This window comes from Anolis carolinensis, chromosome 3 (assembly GCF_035594765.1).
Source record: "Anolis carolinensis isolate JA03-04 chromosome 3, rAnoCar3.1.pri, whole genome shotgun sequence".
In the NCBI taxonomy this organism is placed as follows: domain Eukaryota; kingdom Metazoa; phylum Chordata; class Lepidosauria; order Squamata; family Dactyloidae; genus Anolis; species Anolis carolinensis.
The window spans coordinates 109,411,500-109,434,061 of NC_085843.1; the positions used below are offsets into that span (position 1 = coordinate 109,411,500).

Sequence of the window (22,562 nt, forward strand, 5' to 3'; positions counted from 1 at the left end):
GTAACAGGTTAAAAAATTGGGGTGGGTGAAAGTCTGTCCAAAATGCGTGTGTTCCAAGCGCATTTGTGTTACATACCTTCAATACATTTCTGACTTAGGAAAACGCTAAGGCAAGCTATTATTGGTTTCTATTTCTTGGCAGGATTTATTCATATTAGGTTTGGTTGGTTCAAGACTGAGAAAGAGTTACTTGTCCGAGTGGGGAGCAGAACTTGAGTCATAGTCCAGTGCTGAAGCTTCTGCTGACCTTTCACAAATCAGTTGTAAAAAAAACTGTACATAGTAGAGGAAATTGGAAGTCCTTTTTGAACGCCAGATTTCTATAAACCCATCATACATGTATAAAAGCTTTCACGATCCTCCATTTTTTCAGGCCTGTGAATCTAACTCCTCAGTGAAACATCTACTTCCACATATGAGCCACTGCCATATCCATGGCTGCATCATCCTACGCACTCTTACTACAGAAATTGTATGAGTCTTGGAAAGATTAAGAAAAATACTCAGCTCTAACAAACCAAGAACTGGTTTTGCATCCTTCCCCCAATATACCCTTCAAAAGATCACAAGGAAGAAAGTACAGTTAGCAGTTTCATAATTTAATGAAAAAGGTATTGTAAAAGGCAGACGTCTGAAAAAGACAGTCCATTTTTGAAAATGTTTTTTTAATATAAAGCAAAACAAGATAACAAATTGGGTTAAGAGGTAATACTTCAAAGTTAGCCACTGAACACATTGTAAAATCTAGCAAATATACTTTGGAGACAGATACTTGGAAGCTATGTAGCCAAAGGTTCCTTCATGTATCTATTAAAATCATGTAAAACTAACAAAATAAAAACACCATTGCCTGAATTGATATATTTTAGTCATCCTGTTAAGTTAGCAAATTTTGCTGAAGCACCATTTTTCACCATTTAATTCATCATCATATCACTGAATATAAAAACATGATTGTGTTTTCTGACCGTTGATGTAATTGTTCCCAAATTCAACTGCATCTAATTTCATGACCAGGAAAAGTATCAATAATAAATATATGTTAAAAAGAACTAGAACCAATGTATTGTATAGATAATGATCAGCACCATTCTGAATGGCTCACAACTTAAAGGCAAACCATTTTTAACGAACTTTTAGAAAACCTTTTTAAAACTACAGTATATTTACACCAAGGAAAATGTCTTAAAAATAAATCTCTTCAAAAAAAATATTAAAGAGTAAACAAAGTAAACTTTAACAGTGCCTAAAGCGAATAATTGTCATTTTAAAAATATCCTTCAAAGTTTTCTTATCAAGAATTTATTCTTTCCAGATAAATGCAACAATTAAGGCTTTTAAGAAAACATCTTACTCTTATTCTTTGTGATACATTATCCATTAAGTTTCAAATTTACCTCATTAACTTTTACTGCCTAATATGCACTTAATTAACAAAGAAAACTGTGATGATTCTATAAATGAATTGTTTTTGGGATAAATTGTTTAAGAAAAAAGACAGGTGTGTCGCAATGAACAAGCGTGTGACTTCCATGAAGCTGGTGTGTCTGTGTCTTAAAACATGTATTAAAAAGGATTTAAAAATCTAGTTAAACAATAAAGTGGCCCAAACAGTTTCCAAGCTCTTTAGCAATAAAAATATTCAATTTCAGCATTTTCACTGTTTAAGTTTGGAAAGCAATACAAATACTCTTATAATGATTTTTCAAATTTTGGCTCAGAAATCTAATGCAATATTTGTTGCTGAAGGGGATTAGAGGGGAAATATGGATGGTTTTGTGGGTCTAAGGTTTTTAAAAAGCCTTCTTAGTTTACAAGGGAGACTCTAGCATCACCGGTGATTGCCTGAATATGTTAAGAAGATTAAGCACGTTTAGTATTAAACATTATGCACATATCAACTGTATGCATTGGCTGGGTGGGTAAAATATTTTACAAGTGCAACCCTCAACAAGCCGTTATGTACACAAAGATTTAAAAACAATTTAAAAATATCAGAATTAAAGACTTATTTACAGACTAAATCAAACTGCTATAGTGAAGGGAAAGAGCCTTAATGACGGGGGAAATCTAGAGGTCTGTGTGTTTGGCATCATTGACTGTGAAGTTTGTAAACCTTTCTATGCAATTCAGGAGAAACTATTACTTATCCTCAACTTTATTTTGAGGCAAATCCAACCGAGTTAAAATAGGTCTTACTTCCAAGTATTTAGGATCAAAGGCTTCCTTCTAAAATTGCTTGAGAACTCGATTTCTGCCTAGTAGCCATATACCTCCCATTAAAAAAAAATCTTGAGCAAACACCCCAATTTTAAGCACAGACTCTTGTGACTGGTACAATCTCCCCACAAAACAAGAGTTTGCTTAAGCATTTTAATGAGATGAGATTCTGTTGTAGCTGCAACTGTCTCATCCTTTTCTTGCAGATTGTCAGAAAATGGTAGAATGGCTTTTTTTTTGTTCACCAGGACAATCCTGATGTATTACATTCTGTAAAGGGTAGCAGAAATTTAAATCATTTCTGGAAGGGATAAAGACTTATAGCACCTTAGGAAACCCCAATCCTCACCAAAGACCAAACCATTAACTGTTTGGGTGGAAAAACAAGTTGGTCGTTTGCTTAAGGGCCCTATATTGAAACCTGCAGATATCCAAGACTGGTGTCTCTTGGACACACAAAGGCCAAGTGGCATGCCATCACCTTTGCACAGATCTGTGTGAAACCATATTTCTTTTATTTCTAGTGTGACAGTCTCTATTGAAGTCTCTACTCGGGCTCCCTCTCTCTGAGCTGCTTTTCCGGAGTCTCATCTGTCCCTTGTTCTCATCGCTCTCTGCTTCAGAGTCGCTGAGCTCCACATCGGGGCAATACCCGTCGTTGTCCTGGTAAGGGGCACTCCCCACCTGGTACTCCAGGGTCGGCCTGCCCCACGAACGCTCCCTCATGGAGAATCTCCTCAAGGGCTTTTCACAACACCTGAGATCTTCTGTGGTCCTCACCAAACTCTTGGTGGCTTCCTTGAAGGACCTGCTAAAGTGTTCCATGGTGGATTTCTTGAAGCTGCTCTGGCTGGCCAAGCGAACAGGCAGAACAGGCTGTTGCTGCTCGTATGTTGTTTGGCTAGAGCTGTCTCGCTGAGTGATGTCTCCTACTCTTCTCATCACGCCATTCGATTTGGCTTGTTTGGAGCTATCTTGGATTTTCCCATTCCCGATGGAAGATTGTCCATGCAGTGCGGCTTGAAGTGCTAAGGGTTTGCCAGAGAGCTGCCTGTGATGGAGACCTGCTGAATTTGCAGGCCCAGAGTCCTTTGTTCCATTCCTGGACTTCACAAGCCCTCCCAGTACACCATTACTTCTATTTTCGTGATGAAACTTGGAGCAGGATTTCACATTTGAAGCAAAAGTCTCCTTGGAGAGCGGAGCACCCTTTTTGCTGTGGAAGGGGGCATTGCTGTCAGGAGAAAGCAGTTTGTTCCCAGGTTTCAAGTTATTTTTGCAATCTCCCAATGCTGATTTTGGCATCTTTAGCTTCAAGGTAATTCTAGGAGGTGGGTAAAACAGTGTATTCTCTAGTGCAGTTGTCAGAGAATGGCCTAAGAAAGAAAAACAAACATGGGCCGGGAGGGGGGAAAAAGACATATGTTAGAGGAAAGTTCATTATGCTAATATATGATATGCGAAGTATCCATTATGGACCATCTTTATTTAGCAACCTTCATTACCAAATAGTATATAATAAAGTTTGCCATTCATGACAGTGCTTTTACATATTCGCCTCAAAATAAATTCAAAGGAAACCTTAACGTTTTTTTAAAAGTCCCTCAAGTTTCTGCCTTTCTTTCTCAATAACCAAGTAATACAACAGTTACAAACATAATAGTGTTATAAGACTAGTATATCTGTGATATTTATACGTTCTCTGAGCATGGCCTCTCCAAGCCCACTACCCCATTCCCGGTCCTTTTTATAGCCTGATCATGCTTATCTCAATATTTCTGGTTATTGTTTTGTCCTGTACTGTTTGAGTGAGTTTTAGTGCTATTGTTTAATACCCTTATGTTTTACTTGTGTTTTAATCTGATTGTTATGCCTTGCTATGTTTTATTTTAATTGTCTTTTTGTTTTAATGTATTTTTTGCTTTGATGTCTTGTGGACATTTTGTCCCACATGTAAGCCATCCCGAGTGCCTTCAGGGAGATGGAGGCGGGGTACATAAATAAAGTTGTTGTTGTTGTTGTTGTTGTTGTTGTTATTACTTATAGTCTCTTTTTCATATCTGCCAATGATCTTCACTGCCACCCATCTACTCCAGGAAGCTATGGCTTCAGACTCCTTCCTTTCCACCAGTAAACACAAAGGCCTCTAGCACTGGAGTTGCTCTGTAGTTCACTAGGCCTAACTGTTTTGGATGATTGTGGGTAGATTATACATTTTAGGAAAGAAGTGTAAGTTCAATGGTATCAAAGGATTAAAGGATGCCAAGATTTTGAAAATGAGGCAAGCCAATTTGGTAGATCATTTATTTCAAAGAGTAACAGAAGAGAGAGAAATGTAGGGAAAAAAGAGAAAAGATAGGGAGCCTGCTCACTACTGGGGTGCAACTCTCAAGATACTGCTCTCTGTTCTCATTCTTGTTCTATCTTATTCTAATTAATGAAGTAATAGATTTATTGCAAAGTAAAAAAGCAACAAAAATAAACATCTCATGCATTCATTACCTGCAGCAATTTCCTGATTAATGAGCTGGACTTGCAAATTGAAAACTTGCTCGTGAGCTTTACTGTGAGAAAGCTTTAACTTCTCTCTTCTGCTTACCATGTAGCAAAGATTTCTTACCTACAAAGTAAAAGAACAAAAATTCCACACAATCAAATGCTTGTTAACAGATTTGCAGAATTATTGCTTTGAGAGAACTTTCAATTAAAAATCACAAGGTTCTCCAGATACATTTTAATGGATCGTTTAAATTGTCATTTAAGGAATAGTTACTTTTGGAAAAATGTACACTGAAATAAGTCATGTATGGCAAAAATTATAAATTGTTGGGATGTATCAAATAAAAAATTTAAAAAGGAAAAAAAACAAGGTTCTCCAGAAGACGCAGAGTTCTAATTATTTAGGAACGCTGAATCTAACTTCCACAATCAGACTCAAATCATACATTTTAAAAATGCAAACCAATGGTATACAAATATTAATTTTCCATCCTGTAAAATTTATACTTCTATGCTGAGGAGTTTAAAGAGAAGAAAAATATGTCTAGATCCAGAGCATTATTATGATGAACCCAAGGATCACGCAAATGGAATATCTATGTGTCTTAATTTATATATATGGTTTGACATAGATTTTTACCTTCTAGAAGTCATCTAAATCTATATCTCTTTTAGAGCATCCAACAGATATCATCATTCTAATTGTTGTCCTTCGCAAGCATTCACCTGAAAAATGCTCTCCAGAGTATTTCAAAATGAAAAGGTCATGAGGCTACTGGCTTCCAATGTTAGGCCAGCCCCTCTCCTAGTTTAGTGATGGTAAGCTGCTAAAGCCTCAACTTCATAATTGGGGTAGAACAACAGGAATAGATGTGCTAGACCTTATGCTCCTTCCTTCCTATCAATAGGTTATGTTTAAGGGCCAATTACTGTATTCCATCAAAACAGTAAAATACAAGAAACATTCTAATAATGGTGGATTCAACATCCTCTGATTTGGGATAGTTATCAGTGTCATAAGCAAGGAGTTATCCCATGGTATAAGAAGAGCTGGTGGTGACTGACAATTTCTTCTTTCATGAAAGTTCAACGCTTATGTATCTTCAGGATCTTCTCAAGTGAAATCTGCTATTCTAGATTTTGCACAAGTGGAACTAACACAAAACCTCTGAAAAGTATCTCAAAGTTTTCCAGTAATGGCAATCTATTATCCCTTTCTTAACTGATCCTACTAATGCTTCTTCTTACCACTTTTCTTCCCTTTTCCGCTCCCTGTCATGCCAACTTCCTTTCTAAGAATATCCTTACCCTTTCTAGATCTTGCCTTAGGTGCATGAACATCCTCATTCTAGTATGAATGCTATCTTCTTTTGGCTGAACCAAGCCATTTTCTTCATCCTCCTTGGGAGGAAATAAAGGTTTATTGAAGTTACTTTTCCGCTTCAGTTTCCAGTAATTATAAATCAAGTCTACAGTGAGCTTAGGGAGGCCAAGCTCTGCAGCAACATCGTCTATTCTCACAAGCGAATAGAACTCTTCCTCCAATTCCCGGAGTTTCTGAGCACGCAAACTGGTCTTCTCACTCTCCGTCTGCTTCTGCTCTATTGTGTTCTTGGGGTTGTTATCTGCCTCAGGCATCAAGCTCTGCTTGGTTTTACTATGTTTGAGACAGTATGACTTGAACTTGACTTCGTCGCCATCATCCAGGATTGTTTTCATCTCCAGGCTATGCTCAAAGGCACATGTGACATGAAAGGCAGTGATACAGCTCTTCACAGAGCACTGTCAAGAAAAGAAAATATAACAGTCAGAAATTAATTGAAGAAATTGGGGGTATTTTGGAATTCCTGATAAGGGATAGAGTATCAGCTCTAGCACTGTGATTTGGCAGCAGTCACACCAAGAACACTGAACTAAAGCTAGACCACTACAAGATAGGCAGAGCAAGGTTGCTGGACTGGAACTCCCAGCAGCACCCTCTAACAACATCTGGATAACTGCACTTTGATTTTGAGTGTGTGTGTGTCAGGAGTGACTTGAGGAACTGCACATTGCTTCTGGTGTGAGAGAATTGGCCGTCTGCAAAGACACTGCCCAGGGGACGCCCAGATGTTTTGATGTTTTTACCATCCTTGTGGGAGGCTTCTTTCATGTCCCCGCATGGAGCCAGAGTTGATAGAGGGAGCTCATCTGTGCTCTCCCCGCGTTGGATTCGAACCGGCAACCTTCAGGTCAGCAACCCAACCTTCAAGTCATCAGTCCTGCCAGCACAAGGGTTTCACCCACTGCACCACCGGAGGCTCCTGGACTTTGCTGATCATTATACTTAACCATTTCACCAACAGCAGAGGTATGGAACAGAGCTTGGATATAATTAAAAGTGAACAACTAACATAAGAAATACATTTAATAAATGCCACTAAAATGCCTAACGTCTATAAATTGATCTCCACCAGCAAATAAGCTTTAACATTAATGTTTCTAAGCTCATGAACTTTCAGATTCATAAGAGATGCAGAGTTTAATTACCATATAAGCTTATATGTAGAGTTTTAGAGCATTTCTTCTGGAACCTTAAAATAATGGTTAGAAGTAAGTCACTATTGTTATTCCTCTCTTGCTGTCAAGGAGGTGAAGGATTAGAATTTATCTAAGGTCATCTTATAAATGCCTGGCTGGGGAGAGATTTAAAGTGAGGACCCTGCTCTGATAAGGAAGATGGTGCTGTTGCTGTTTGTTGTCAGCACCACATTTAGCTAAGAAATCCATACCAAGAAGAAGAATTCAGCTCTACGAAACGATTCAGAGAAAGTAGCTATTCCCAGAAGCATTTTGCCATATACTTCTCTGTGTGGTACAGCAAACACATATCAGATAATACACATTAATTATCTGTATTCTTCCTGCAGTCTGCCTCTGTGTGGTAAATTCAATAGATGTAAAAACAAACCACTAGTTTTTTTCTATTTTGAGCTGACTTCATAGCTGTCAGCACCAAATATATAACTATCTGGCTAAATGACTCAAAGTACAACTTTACCAATCACAACATGCCATGTGTTATTATGCAGTTTCTACTCTATGCATTGAAAGATCATTACATAGGATCAGGACATACCTGAATACAAGCACCAGTTTTCAGTTTGCACAAACTGCAAACTAAAGCCCATCTACTTGGCGGAATGTGGGACACTTTTGTAATGGGCTCCATCCTTTCTGGACAAGCAATGCTTACCTACAAGCAAAACATAGTGTAAATTTATAATTGACTCAGCATCTTTTAGGAGAGGCAAATGGAATGGAGCTCTTAAAAGGAGTGAATTAAATCTGCACTAAGCATTCATCTTTCAGTAAAATATGCTAAAATTAGGAATTTGATTCAGAAAAAGAAAGTAACACAATTTCAAATATCCTCAGCCTACAAGGAAGGAAGAGAAGGACAGAGGGAGGGCAGGAAGGAGGGCCTAAGCGAGTGCCGGGGCCTCGAAGCGGCCTCCATGTGTGTTGACAACATGGCCATGGCCCAGTGGGCTCAGGTGTGTGCCTCTACCGGGCCCTGCTGTAGGAGAGCCAGGCCTTCACCGCCTATGAGTACAGGACCTATGCCATAAGAGATGCTTTCAGAGAAAACAAAAAAAATCAGTGATTCAACAGAAACTGAAACACTACTAAACAAAGCAAAAACTAATCTGGAAATCATATGCCAACAGCTGGATATTCGTACCCCACTGTGTAAGACTGTCTGCACAGCTCTGTAGCTCATTAACTAAGAAGTTGGGAACTTTTGACTCTGTATTCAGTCAAAATATGGAAAATAGACTGAGTTTATTGACGCTGAATGAACCAAAGCAGAATCCAAGCAAGATGGAAGTGGTATTACAACAAGAGGAACATTTTCACCATTTGTCCAGTAGGATTGCTGTAACTCCCAGAAGAAGTCCCAATGATTAGCAGTTCTGTTGGTTTCAGTATGAAATAAATGTAGATAAATGTATATTCACCCAGCAGTTGCAGTGACTTAATTCAACTTCTAGTTCTAAGGAAACAAATTTGATATCCTACCTTAGCTGGCTTTTAATGGCTTAAATGTTGATTATTTAACTGATAATTATTTAATTACTTGTTTTAAACTTGTGTAATGCATTGCATTGCTTCTTGTTGTTTTTTAACTTTTTAAAAAACAGACATTGAATGTTTGCCTCTATTATGCTGGAAGCCGCCATGAGTCCCCTAGGGGAGACAGGGCAGGCTACAAATAAAGTATTATTATTATTATTATTATTATTATTTGTAGTCATTTGTTCCTAGCCCTAGGGAATGAACAGAATATTAGATATTCCTCTATTACTTAGAAAGATAGCAATGCTGTCACCCAATTGCTTCCCATGACTACGTTTGAAACAGAGCAGAAGCTTAGGAGCCCACAAGATTATGACACTAATGAATTAGGCTGTGATTTGGATATTTTATGGTATTACACCAAGAATAACCACCACAACAACAGCAGTGCAGTGTTTGTGAGAAGGTAACCAATAAATTCACAGATTACCAATGTTTACAAAGAGTGTCAGCTGCCAGAACTAAGAATGAGAAAGAATGTGCTCTAGCACTGACAAATATATCCAACCTAAGCATAGATTAGCAAAGATGCTAGGCATTGTCTGTGTCACAGCCTCAAGTAATGAATGATTTTAATTTATGGTAGTTTGGCTTTCTTCTTATCACTTGCTTCTATCGCATGAATAAGCGCACTGTGGGTACTCCCAGTAAGAAGCTCTTATTGTTTCTGAGGTTTAGGCCAAGATCCTATTGAACATAATCAGAGCAGAAAGCTCTATATGTATACTTCCTCTGGAATGTGGAAAAAATGGATGTGATCTTGGTTGGGATGGAGGCCACAGCTGAGATTCACACCAGAGTGCCTATAGGCACACATCCAGCACAGTTGTAATCATGTAATTTTATTGGTCTTTTTTGTGTGGTAGATTTGGAAAATAATCGTTTTTTCATTAAGGTTGCAAACAGGAAGAAAAAAGATGGAAGAACAAACAGAAACTGAGAAGCACATTTTCAAAAGAACTAAAAACATGAAGTTTAAAACCTTGACAGAGAATATGTACCATACGCAGGGTGGAAAAACCGCTAGAAAAGAGAAAACTTGATCCCAAAGAAATGCAATATGGGAGCACTGTCCTTGGCCAAGTCAAAAAAGAGTACCAAGCAGAGCATTGCACTACAAAAACTTAGAAACAAAAATCAAAGTCAAATGATCCCAAAGGTTGCTCACCAATGGTTCCACTTCATCATGAAGAGAAGTGACTACTAGTGGAGTGCCGCAGGGTTCGGTCCTGGGCCCAGTTCTGTTCAACATCTTTATTAATGACTTATCAAGTTTGCAGATGACACCACATTGTGAAGGTTAGCTAATACTCCAGAAGACAAGACCAGAATTCAAAATGACCTTAACAGATTAGAGGGTTGAGCCAAAACTAACTAACAGAATGAATTTCAACAAGGACAAATGTAAGATACTACACTTAGGCAGAAAAAATGAAATGCAAAGATGCAAGATGGGTGACACCTGGCTTGACAAACAGTCCATGTGAAAAAAATCTTGGAGTCTTTGTGGACAACAAATTGAACATGAGTGTGATGCAGCAGCTTAAAAAGCCAATGGGATTTTGGGCTGCATTAAAAGGAGCATAGTGTCTAGATCGAGGGAAGTCATGGTGCCTCTCTATTCAGCTTTGGTTAGACCTCATCTAGAATGCTGTGTCCAATTCTGGGCACCACAGTTTATAAAAGTTATTGACTGAAAGCTATCTAGAGGAGGGCGACTAAAATGATCAAAGGTCTGGAGACCATGCCCGATGAAGAGCGTCTTAAAGAGCTGGGTATATTTAACCTGCAGAAGAAAAGGCTGAGACATGATAGCCATGTATAAATATGTGGAAAGATGCCATAAAGAGGAGGGAGGAGGCTTGTTTTCTGTGCCCTTCTACCTAGCTATATAATCCAGAATATCAAGGCAGACAATCCACAATATCTGCTTTGAACTGGGTTATGAGTCAACACTGCCATATAATCCAATTCAATATGGATTTTATACAGCTGGGTGGAAGGGGCCTGTAAGAGCTGTTCAACAGTGGAACTCTCTGCCTCGGACTGTGATGGAAGTTTCTTCCTTGGAAGCTTTTAAACAGAGGCTGGATGGCCATCTGTCTGGGGTGCTTTGATTGTGCTTTTCCTGAGTGGCAGGGGATTGGACTAGATGGCTCATGTGGTCTCTTCTAACATTATTATTCTACGATTCTATGATCCTCGACTACTTGGGAAATAGAGACGGTTGCTCCTAACTTCAAATTGTGAAGTTCAGTTTTGAGATGCCATGTTTATCATGTCTTAAAAGAATAGAATGCATCGGTAAATGTTCAATGCCCTTCTTTTATTGCTTTTTATATAAATCAAGAATGGCCAATTTTGCTCTGTTCTTCAGATTTTAATATTGGGGAGAGTTGAAGAGGTAATCATCAGTGGAATAACCCAATTCCTCAGTGGCATCAAGTTTCCCCCTTTTCTCAGAAGCAAGACTTCAAGAGCCACAAAACAATGGAGGATAGATTATAATAAGGAATCTTTGTAAGACATTGCATGGAATTATAAGTTAGTCATACCTCTGGAATCCAGAGAGCACAGCTCACATGTGCCCACTTGGTTCCCGTTCTCGTGGCTTTCATGGCTCCACCTCTCTTTGGACATAAAAGACACTGAGGATGTATACCTAGAACGCAAGTACGGCACAACCAGCTCCCTTCAGGAACCTTTAGGATACCATAACATGCCTGGGGACGAAAGCAAACGGCTGTTTTGTATAAGTCTGTAAGTAAAGCACTTCATTGCTTCACTCTGTTACCAGTATCAATTGTGACACACATTTCTAGAAACAAATAAATTAATCTACATTTTGAATAAATCATATTTTGGCAAATATAAGAGAAGCATATACTATTCTGTTTACACTATTTCAATGTATTTCTGCATAAAGCTTTGAATGTGTCTGAATATTTAAACCAAACATGCTAAATTAAACCATTTCCCAATCCTAGTTTTCCCTCAAAACCCACATCACTACCCTTCCTAAGAAGAAAGGGAACTACAGCACCACAACACTGGTCTCTCGGCATCTCTCTAAAACATTGCTATGAGGCTAAGCATCTTGTCATGTATTTTAAATCTAGAGTAAGAGCTTTTCATGTGGCATATAGAACCAAAACAGACTTATCTAAAAAGGGACTCTTATTTGAGACTTATAAATACACTATTAGGAAAAGTCAATCATGATTATTTGAAATATTCTAGTTTAGTCCAGCAGAGTGTGCTCTTGCCTTGACACAAAAACCCCCCAGCTTTCTGAAATTTGAACTCATTTTCACCCACTTTCACTGCATTGTCTATAACTAGAATCTACTTATTAAAGTTAGAAACTCATTTTCCTTAACTCCCCTTTTCTATTATTGGATACTTAAATTAAGACAGAGATCTTATCATGAATCCAGTTATTAGTCTGCCATGTTCTTCTTGAGAGGTTAGAAGGTGCAACTGAGATATAAACATTTCAAAAATATTCTCCTAGTAATTCTCAATTAGGATTGATATGCTTTTTCAGGACATAATGGGGTTAGGGGAAGAGACATTTGGTTGGGATATATTTTTCTGTGATCACAAGCAATGCATATGAATTAACAGCACCCATTATATTTCAATGGCAGTTTATACCTTCATGCATTTAAAAGATAGCTATTATTCTAAAAGCTATTATCCTAAAAAATATTATCCTATTATCCTGCTTTGAATGTCATCTTCCTACTTTTTGGCAGGGGGTTGGACTGGATGGCCCATGAGGTCTCTTCCAACTCTATGATTCTGTGAACAACCATCTGCAGAACCATGTTTTGTAAAGATCTGTGATCACAGATTCTGCATAGATTCTATCCTGAAGTTAGTTTCAACAAGGAAATTCTGCCAGTTTGGAGCCCTAAATTAGTCATGTTGCCCTGCAGATATGCTGCAAATATACAGCAAAATCTATATAGCAACACAAATATAAAATTTATTCCAACAGATTTCTAATTTTTTGACAGGGTTTCATATTCCCTTTAAAAAACTTCTTTAAGTATGTTCCCACTTCTAGCAATTAAATCTGATTAACAAATTAGCAAAGAATGACAGTACTTTATTCTTTACAGAACATTTCAAATTTTAAACTGTGGAAGATACATGTTCCCCATCCCTTCCCTCAGAAGTTGCCAAACTTCTTGCTTTCAGATGGCTGTCAATTGAGAAAATTCCACTTAACCCCATTACACTTCCAAAAACTTAGCCAGCACTAACCTGATGCACACAGATGTTACATTTGTCACAAAACACCATATCATTCCCATCTTCGCTGTCAGGGGATCGACACACATCGCATATGACATCTTCATCATATTCTATGCCCAATCCTTCCTCTGTCTCGATGGCATGGTTCATATTCTCATGACACTGGCGTTCCAGGACTTCCACCATCTTCTCCATTGTGTTTTCATCAAGCTTCCCACATCCTGAAGGAAGATTCAAGCAGAAGGAAGGAGTAAAAAAAAATAAAGACTTCAAAAAATGAAAGGAACAGCCTAATTACATTTTCAAATAAAACATACCACTAAAATTAGATTTTGTCCTCCTCATCTTTCATTTTCCTTAAGTTAAAATGAATGTCAATTTCCGATTTTAGGGATTTTATATCCAGAAATTTATTTCAACAGATTTCTAAATTTCAGAAAGGGCTTCAAACCCTCACCCCACCCCCCTTAAAAAAACAAATGATTTTGAAGAATAAATGCAGGTGCATGAACGGAAAATCATTAATAGTATTTATATATTTAAAACAATTGTGAACTGACATTTGATCTAAATGCTCAAAATATGTAGGTCCGGGTCTACTACATCAAGCATTCAAGCATATGGGTTTAAAATCCTGCCCTATAAGGTCTGCAAAGCTGTATGTGTTAAAAGTAGCAGACAGGCTGTTGGCTATTACAAATATGGTTGCTGCCTATGCCCACTAAGACAGCTTTAAGGAGATTGCTTCTTAACCTGTAAGTAACGACATACTGAGCAAAGATTTGAGGCACATAATGCCCTACTTCGATGAACTCTCTCATTCTACACTCACATAAACGTGTAACATGTTGTCTGTACATTCTGATGTTGAGAAGAATCTGCTAATAATTTTTCCTGTAGCTTTAAAGCCTCAGTTGAGTGAGCCTTAGAAAAAAGGTCTTAAGGAATCAAGAAAGTGCCTTTCAGGGTTTATTAAAGAGCCTCAATAACTTAAGTGCCTGTCTTTATGGAACAATAATGTGTTAATCTCTGCTAAATATTAATCTGAACTGGCCATTGAGAAAAGAATATTAGGAAATCCAATTAAGCCCCAAAAGGAACTCCCAATTTCATTGTTAAGCAATTGATGTTCAGCTATATAGGTTGCCCTTATTATTCCCAGAATCCTAATATGCCAGGAAGACGGAATGAATTTCCAGAGACACTAGAGACTGTTCCAAATACCTACATGTGTCTTTTGGGAACATATCTGAACTGGCAAAATGATTTTTTAAATATTAAATTCATATCTCTCTAAATGACTACAGCAGAAGACTTTGATATCTTTAAAAAACAGCCTCCTCTTAAAAGGAGTGCATGTTCCAATAGCATAATCAACCCAAGGTTCAATGTAGCACATTTTAATTGTCATTTTCAGTATTCTCACCCATTTCAGCAAGCTCCTCGTTCACTTCCTGCAGCCAGAAGATATCCATGTCGTCCAAGTCATAACGACACATGGATTCTGCCAGTTCCAGAATGTTGATATAGCCAGGTTCGGAAGACTCTTGGTTGGAACAACGGATATACTTTCTAGGCCTCGTATACAGTACTTGCTTTACTTTTTCTGCTACAACTCTATTAAGAAAAAGGGAATTAAAGTCAGTGGCAAATCGTGTGATCAAAAAACATTTCAGAAGGTCAGAAAACCATATCCCATGTCCTGGATTAATCCCAAAGAGATTTATGACAACAGAGTTTCAGATCAAGCAAAAGTGACAAACCCCACTAGAAGGCCAAAGAGTGAGTTAGCAGGGCTACACACTGGAACAGGGTTGACTCCTGACTTCAGCCTTTGTGGCTCCCAAAGATGCTCAAACATTCCCCCCACCACCACCAGACCACATTTTATTTATTTTAGAGATAGAATAATACACCTTCCCTAGCTTCTGAGGTTGCTGTTTCCCCACAACCTGTATTTACCTTAGCAGAAAATGTGTGAGAAAAGAGATCTTAGAGCACAGGGAGGGAAAGCTAAAGCTTCCCATGTCACACATGTTTATGCAACAATCTACAGCCAATCTGACTTGCAACAAATAATTTATCTATATGCAAATACGGTGGCATGTTAAAACAAGGTAAAAAGCTGATTTTTTACTGAGCCACCTGAGGGTAAACAGTCACACTGCTTCAAATCCACTATCCACTCGAAATTATTTTGTATTCCAAATGAAAAAAAAAATCTGATTTTTTAGCTGTTAGGAACACCAAATTGTACATAGTTTCATACTCACCAGATCTTTAAAGAACCCACTATAAATAATAGAGGCCACAACTGGGCTTTACCCAGGTAAAAATAACATTTTGGCATTGTCTCAGGGTTAACACTCAATTTCTGGTTCATCCTTTTTAATTTTTTCATCTCCTGCATATCAAGGATTAAAGGTATGCAAGCTATGTGCTTGAAAAGAGTCTGAATAAGATTTAATACTACAGTTAGTATCATAGAACAGGGAAGCTGTATGCTCACATTGGCTTTGGGGAAAATGTATGAATATAAATGGTATTCCATCCAGTCAATTGTTTAATTCGCATTACCTGAGAGAAGGTTGTGGAATGGTGTCAGGACTGGCTGGGACTTGTACACCTTTTTCCCATTCTTGTTTCCATGAATCCGCAAAAAGGTAATATTCATCTGGGTTAACATGGTGAGAATCTGGCAGCTTCATGGCACTAATAAGATCTTTTCGAAACACCTAAGTGGAGTGAAGACGAGAGAAATGATGCATGGGAGAAGAAAATAGTCCAAGAATATTAAGCCATACATCGTTTTGTCTTCTTTAATAAGCAAATCCCAACAGTACACTATAGTCCATTGATACCCCCCTCAAATCAAATATATGAAGCTGACACTAGTATCATATTGATCACACTCCTGCCAAAATTAAGGAATGGTAACTGTGTTCTCATCTGATATCTACCTTTTTTTGCATCAAAATGTCTGAAAATATTGAGGTTTTTTTCCCAAGTAAGCACTTTTTGGTATAGCATGAACTAGGAGCCCTGCAGTTATCTGTACGTGGGATCTCCGCTAACCTTTGACACCGAAACCAATCTGGAGACTTCTAATTCATATTTGCCAGGTTTGGAGAGGTCCAGAGTCCAGGCAACTGCAAGGGATCCACCCAGGGACAATGAGACAGAGAAAGATCTGCTCACAAGGCATGAAGAAAGAAAATGTTCAAACAATCAATGTATTAAACATCGCATTTTTTCCTTTTGTATCTGCTATTGAGACACTCTCAGTCTACAAAATAAGAGTGAAAGATTTAATCTCATTTTAGCCATAAGGGAGTAAAGGGCTATTCACACTAATTACTTTAGGAACGCACTGAGATTTCATTAAAACCAGCTCAGATTGAAAGAGTGGTCCCAATGAATACTGCTTAAAGGCCTATATGACACCTATTCATCATGTGTATTCTATTGTCATCTGGCTTCCATCTGTCTGCACTGGTAATCCTAAATACATCAGGCATTCAGTGGGTACATACACATATTAAATGATCACAGTCATTTCCTCTGGCTATTATTTTAAAATAAAAACAAAATGTATTAAAGCGTAAGAGCATTTTGTCAGAGACTAGAAATAACTGGCATAGATAAAATGGTAAAGTACTGAGGTCTTTAGGACTGGGCACATGGCAAACTGCAGAGTCACTCATGTCGTCATGTCTAGGTCTCAGACACTCTGTAGATGAGCAGAGTCACGTAACTCTGCTAGCGACTCATGGGGAAGGGTGTAGGAGCTGGCGCCTCCATTTTTGTGCTCTGAGTGAGGTTGTTAGAGCTATGGAGAGTGGATGGAGGACAGAGGAGCTGAAAGCCCATAGCCAAGGTGGCGGTTTTGGGGTTCAAACCACCCCCAAAAATTTTCAATTTATATATGAATTTTAACTGGTTAACTGGTTATATATGAATTTTAACTGGTTAACCAAATTCCCATGCCACGTATACAAGAAGCAAAAATTAGAGTCCCTCCGGAACTGCAAGCACTATCTCAACCAAATTTTGATTATTCACACTATCATTACCTACCTTTCTACACATTTTCATTGCAATAGCAGCAATAGCTGACATAGTGGAAGTGACAAAAGTTGTTTTACCTGCAACTGGCAGGCAAAACCTAAAGCACAGGGAGCAGGGAGGATTGACCTGAATTGCAGGTCAAAACTGAGAAAACTGTGGAAACTGAGGTATCTCCCATTGAACTTATATGAATAAGACTGTTTCTGATGACCAAGTGAAAGCTCAGTAATTGCAAAATCCACAGACTCCATTGCCAGGATATGTATTTCCTATGGATAAGTAGAAGCACCTAAAATTTCAATCCAAATGGTTCAGCAGATTTCCCTGGTTAGCTTACTCATTTCATGTACAATGTGCACTCTGAAAGTACTGTATGGTGTTTGGAGGAAAAGTTGGGAGAAAAAGTGCTCATCAGAAGCTAGGTGTATTGGCTGCTAAACCAATGGGATCTGTTTATTTATTTAAATTCAATAAAAACATAGATGAATAAATAAACAAGAACTTTTAAAAAAATTATACATAAGACTACAAATGATTATGGTTTTGTCTCACTAAAAAGTAAAGACATATTGATCACTTAAAAGTCAACTAAAAAGTAGAAGTTGCAGCTATGTTGGTAAACAATGACCACAGTAAACACGTAACTTCCAAGAACTTGAGAAAACCCATTCTCACCTCAGCAGGTTTCTTTTGCTCATTTGCTGGAGTTTTTGATTTGCTCCTGTACTTAGAACAAAATGAGAAAGACGTGGAAGGACCTGTATGAACAGAAACAAAAAGATGGAAAGAATCAAAAGCTTCCCACAACAGACTTTTCAAGAGCTTCCCCAAAATTATAGGCATTGTTGAGTTTTACCTATCTTCAGTTACTAATTACTTGAATGTGAATATAGATCCGTTGTTGTTGTTGTTATATTTATACACTGCTTTATCTCTCCCAAAGGGGACTCAGTGGCTTAACATAAAAGCATTAGTACACAATTTAAAATATACAAACCTTAAAACAGAATTAAATATAAACAGCATTAAAAATACACAGTTAAAAACCATTCAACATATTCAAGTTAAAACCACAGCACCTCTTGACTTGACCTTAAAAACCTTCATCTTTTAAAGCCTGTCTAAATAAAAAGGTTGAACAGAGTCAGTATCCCAAGTTAAGAGGCACATAATAGTTTATTTTGATTCTTACAGAATAAACAACTACAACTAAAATCTATAAGCTGTTAGTTGCAAGAGTCCTATCTGTGTATGCCTTCATGTTGCTATCAACGCATGAATTTCATAGGGTTTCCCCTAGGCAAGGAGTACTCAGAGGTGGTTTTGACAGTTTCTTTCTCTACATGCTTCTGCAATTCTGGTCATAAACGTGCTATTTTAGTACCAAGTTAAAGCTCATTTATTTACTTACATATTTTATAGCACCATACTGGTTTTATTTACTCTACTGCATTTATGATTTATGATTTTATTGGTTATTTTATGACATATTTCATCCTTTATGGCCATTTTACAGCATCCTGATATTTTAGGATAAACTGAATAATTCAATGACTAGTCCTAATTAAACAAAGCCCACTGAATCAGTTGAATTTTCATACAAGTTGACTTACTATTCAACAAGTAGTTCAATTAGCGTAATCTAGTTCAGAATATCAATTGGATCCAGGGCAACAGAACCATTTATATGTATGATAATGAATTTCTTTCTGCCTGAGGGCCAAATTTAATTTTGGAGAAGTTCTGTTCTGGGAGCTGAAATCTACCACTGGGCAGGGTCAAAACCAGAAGAATGGGACCACAAGTAACAGATTACTCAAATTTCATGCTCTTATCACCACCAATTCAGTTGTAGGAGAAACACCAAACTGGAAGCAGAAGGCCAAGAAATCAACAAATGATGAAATCATGTGGAAGGACGTAGCCATTTGAGAAAGCCCAGAGGATTTAGAGGGCACAATCTGACCACAAGCCCTACTTACTTTTACTTTCACTCCAAAAATATAATATAAACAATATACATTTTTAGAACATGATTTTAAATCTTAACATTTTTGTAACAGCGTTTAGCATGCTACTGGATTCCAAGTACAAATCAAAATGTAGCTTTCACATTATTCTCAAAATAATAACCATCAAAGCATGTGTCCACTACAACTCTGCTTATTAGGCATTTCATAAATGGCTATCAGGAGAGGCCCCTTCCAAGACTTCTCTCAAATCCCATCAAGGAGGGAAACAGAGACAGGATTCCCTAACTCTCTCACTAGCCCTCCCCTTTTGCCTTGACGAGAGAAATAGAAATCAATGGTTAGCACACAAGAGTCAATGGCCAAGGAGGGTGGTGATCCTTTTACCACGAGGTCTACATACTGCTACTGATGTGAAAGAGTTTGGCTTCCTCCTCCTCCTCCTCCTCGCGGGCTGCTTTTTCATGCTCTTAGCTAGATCTCAGACTGTTGAAATTAAGCCACTCTGGAATTGCACTTGAACATGATGAAGAAAGGGGCTCAGAGATGGCTTCCCAGCCTGTAGTGTTTGCATCTCTTGCAGGCACATTGAGACTTAAGAGTAAGCTTCCTCAACCTACTGCTTTCTCAAATGTAATGAATTATGTAAGTCCTACCATCACTGATCAGTGGTCACACTGACTGGACTCATGCAATCGTAACCCAAAATATTTAGATGGCATTGCTGAGTAATGGGTGTTTCAGGGCATGCGTCACCACAATTAGAAGCTTTATTGTGAATTAGAGCTACAGGTTCATATGACTAAAAAGTCTTCTGGAACCTTAAAGACACAATGGACATTGAATCTCATGCTATAAAAACTGTTAGTCCAGACAGAGTCACAACACTCTCTTATTTCTGCTAAAGCTGAGTAACATGGCTATCTGTCTGGAAGAATTTCACATATAAATAATTGTTATGATTGAGCCTCATGGCTCTGTTTCTGACAGACGTGGGCGTAAGACTCCTCGAGAGTCAGATACTCTCGAGGAGCGAGAGAGAAAAAGACTGCGAGACATATTTGCAGCACCATCTGACGAAGAGTCTTTCGAAGGGTTTACGGAGAGAATGGAGGAAGGGCTGGTTAGCTCAGAGGAGGACGAGATGGATTGGACTCGGGTAAGGGAGGAATTGGGTGCCACTGGCCATGATGGGACAGAAGATGAATGGGGACCTTCAGGATTAGACCCATGGCTTAGCTGGAGGGATGGGACGGGATCCACAGCTGGAGATGCTGTTGGGCGTAGTCAGAGGTGTTCCAGCTCTGACGAGGAAAGTGATGAGGAAACGCCCGGGTTAAGGAGGACAGCTGACAGTGATGAGGATTTGTAACTGGCATAAAATGGGGCTTGGGAGCAATTGCAAATTGCGTCGGGCAAGGTAATCTGGGCAAACGCTTGGGATTCGTGTGTGTGTGTGGGACGCTTCCCTGAAGACTTGTGTGCTTTCCTGTGCTGAGACGTAAGTTGATTGGAATCCAGGGTCAGACGGCGGGAGGGATTGTGTGGGCATTTGTTTGTGCAAACCTGTGCTTACTCTTATTAGCTTGACCTTCCGTCGTCTTCTTGACGGACGCCATCTCCTGCTTTGAGAACTCGGACTGAACTGACCACGGCTTGTCTTCCCCCCTTCTTGGACTTGGAAAAACTACAAACGTCTGCTTCTGGCTTTGATCTACGGAACGGAACTGGTCTACTCTACTGCTAAAGTCCCTGGCGGATTTGTTCGTTTGGAATCCTGTCTGCTGTGTGTGTGGGAGCGACGCAAGTTACTCTAAACACAGTGTTGGCAGCAGAGAGGAATCTGCTGCCAATTAGTTGCATTCTTTGTATCTTTTGTTCCTTGGCTTTCGTTTTGTTTATACCCAGGCTGAAGAAAGCAGTTTGTTTTTACCCGGATTAAACTCCGGTTTAATCCGGTTTATCTTTTGAACATTTACTTTTGCCCCTTTTTGCTCCTAAAGGCAAAAATTGCCTGGCCCTTGTGTTTTTACGGGCATTTTTGAGTTCTGTAATCTAATAAACTCTGTTACTTTGAATCTTGTGGCGTTCTGTCCTTGACAGATTGCCCGACGCCATTAAAAGGTTTATTGCAGCAATAAACCCGTCAGGAAGACGATGGATGAGTTAAGGGTCAAATTAGACCAATTGCAAACGGCTTTTACCGTTAGCCAAACAGCTCATGCCGTGAAAGGACATGTTTTGACTCCTGAACGCTTTGACGGAACCAGGTGCAAGTTGCCAACCTTTTTGGCACAAGTGGAGCTTTATTTTTCTCAGCTCAGTGTTCATGCTTTTCCTACAGACACTAGCAAGGTGGCCTTTATTTTGAGTTTGTTGACCGGTCCCGCAGGACAATGGGCCACTAATTTAATTTTGGGAAATGACCCAGTCAAGGACAATTTGAATGATTTCAAAAAGTTGTTAACTGATACTTTTGGGGATCCTCTCCGCACGGAGAACGCTGGGTGGGCTCTGTATCGGTTGAAACAGGGAAAGGGGACTGTTTTGGATTACTTAAATAAGTTTAACCTGTATCGCCACCAGCTGGATTGGGGGGAAAATGCATTCATGCTTTTATTTACTGCCGGGTTAAGTGATATGCTCCAGGATGAATTAGCACGCTTGGAGCCGGCTGAAAGCTGGGACGCCTTAGTAGCTAAGGTGCTGCGTTTAGACGCAAGGTTCGAGGCTCGTAAACATTCAAAAGCAATGTGTGCGCCACCCATGCATGTAACCAGGGCACCTGTGGTGATGGGGGAAGAGCCCATGGAGCTTGGGGTCTTTAAAAAGCTGTCTACAGAGGAAAAGAGCCGTAGGAGGCAGCTGGGCTTGTGTTTGTACTGTGGGAATGCTGGGCATTTTGCCAAAAATTGTAATGTGAAACCTTCCCAGCTTTCGGGAAAAGGCCAGCCCTAGTGCGACGTGAGTCCAACGCACTAGGGCTCCTCAAGCAGTCAACTGAGGGGAGGAAGCATGTTTTCGTACCCATTACATTATCTGTTGGGGGAAGGGAACTTGTTTCTACTTTGGCACTGCTGGACTCAGGGGCCACGGTCTCTTATGTAGATATTGAGTTTGCTAAGAAGCATGGCATTCCTAGAGTGCGCAAGGCATGCGACGTGTGGGTGGAAGGAGCAGATGGGAGACTGCTGGAGACTGGGGTGGTTAACCAGGAAACCTCAGCAGTAACGTGGGAGGTGCAGGGAGTAACGGGAACGTTTGTGTGGGATATTACGAGCTTGCCTAGATATGATGTGATCCTGGGGATGGATTGGCTAGCTGTAGTAAACCCACAAGTAGATTGGGCAACACGTAAAGTGATCTTAAAGAGGCAGGATTGTTGCACTTTAAATGTTACTCATTCTGATATGGAGGGAGTGC

General features: G+C 39.0%; 1 protein-coding gene across 1 annotated transcript in view; it reads right to left on the reverse strand.

Moving 5' to 3' along the window:
- Nucleotides 1-583: 583 nt before the first annotated feature.
- Nucleotides 584-22,562, reverse strand: part of jade3 (jade family PHD finger 3) — a 49,806-nt gene continuing 27,827 nt past the window's right edge. The window contains exons 3-11 of the mRNA XM_008107115.3: nucleotides 17,845-17,927; nucleotides 15,679-15,836; nucleotides 14,528-14,718; nucleotides 13,111-13,322; nucleotides 11,394-11,561; nucleotides 7,838-7,954; nucleotides 6,028-6,501; nucleotides 4,723-4,840; nucleotides 584-3,596 (exon numbers count right to left, since the gene is read on the reverse strand). Of these exons, the coding sequence (XP_008105322.1) occupies nucleotides 2,698-3,596; nucleotides 4,723-4,840; nucleotides 6,028-6,501; nucleotides 7,838-7,954; nucleotides 11,394-11,561; nucleotides 13,111-13,322; nucleotides 14,528-14,718; nucleotides 15,679-15,836; nucleotides 17,845-17,927 (2,420 nt within the window). The 3' untranslated portion in view covers nucleotides 584-2,697. The remainder of the gene's footprint in view (nucleotides 3,597-4,722; nucleotides 4,841-6,027; nucleotides 6,502-7,837; nucleotides 7,955-11,393; nucleotides 11,562-13,110; nucleotides 13,323-14,527; nucleotides 14,719-15,678; nucleotides 15,837-17,844; nucleotides 17,928-22,562) is intronic.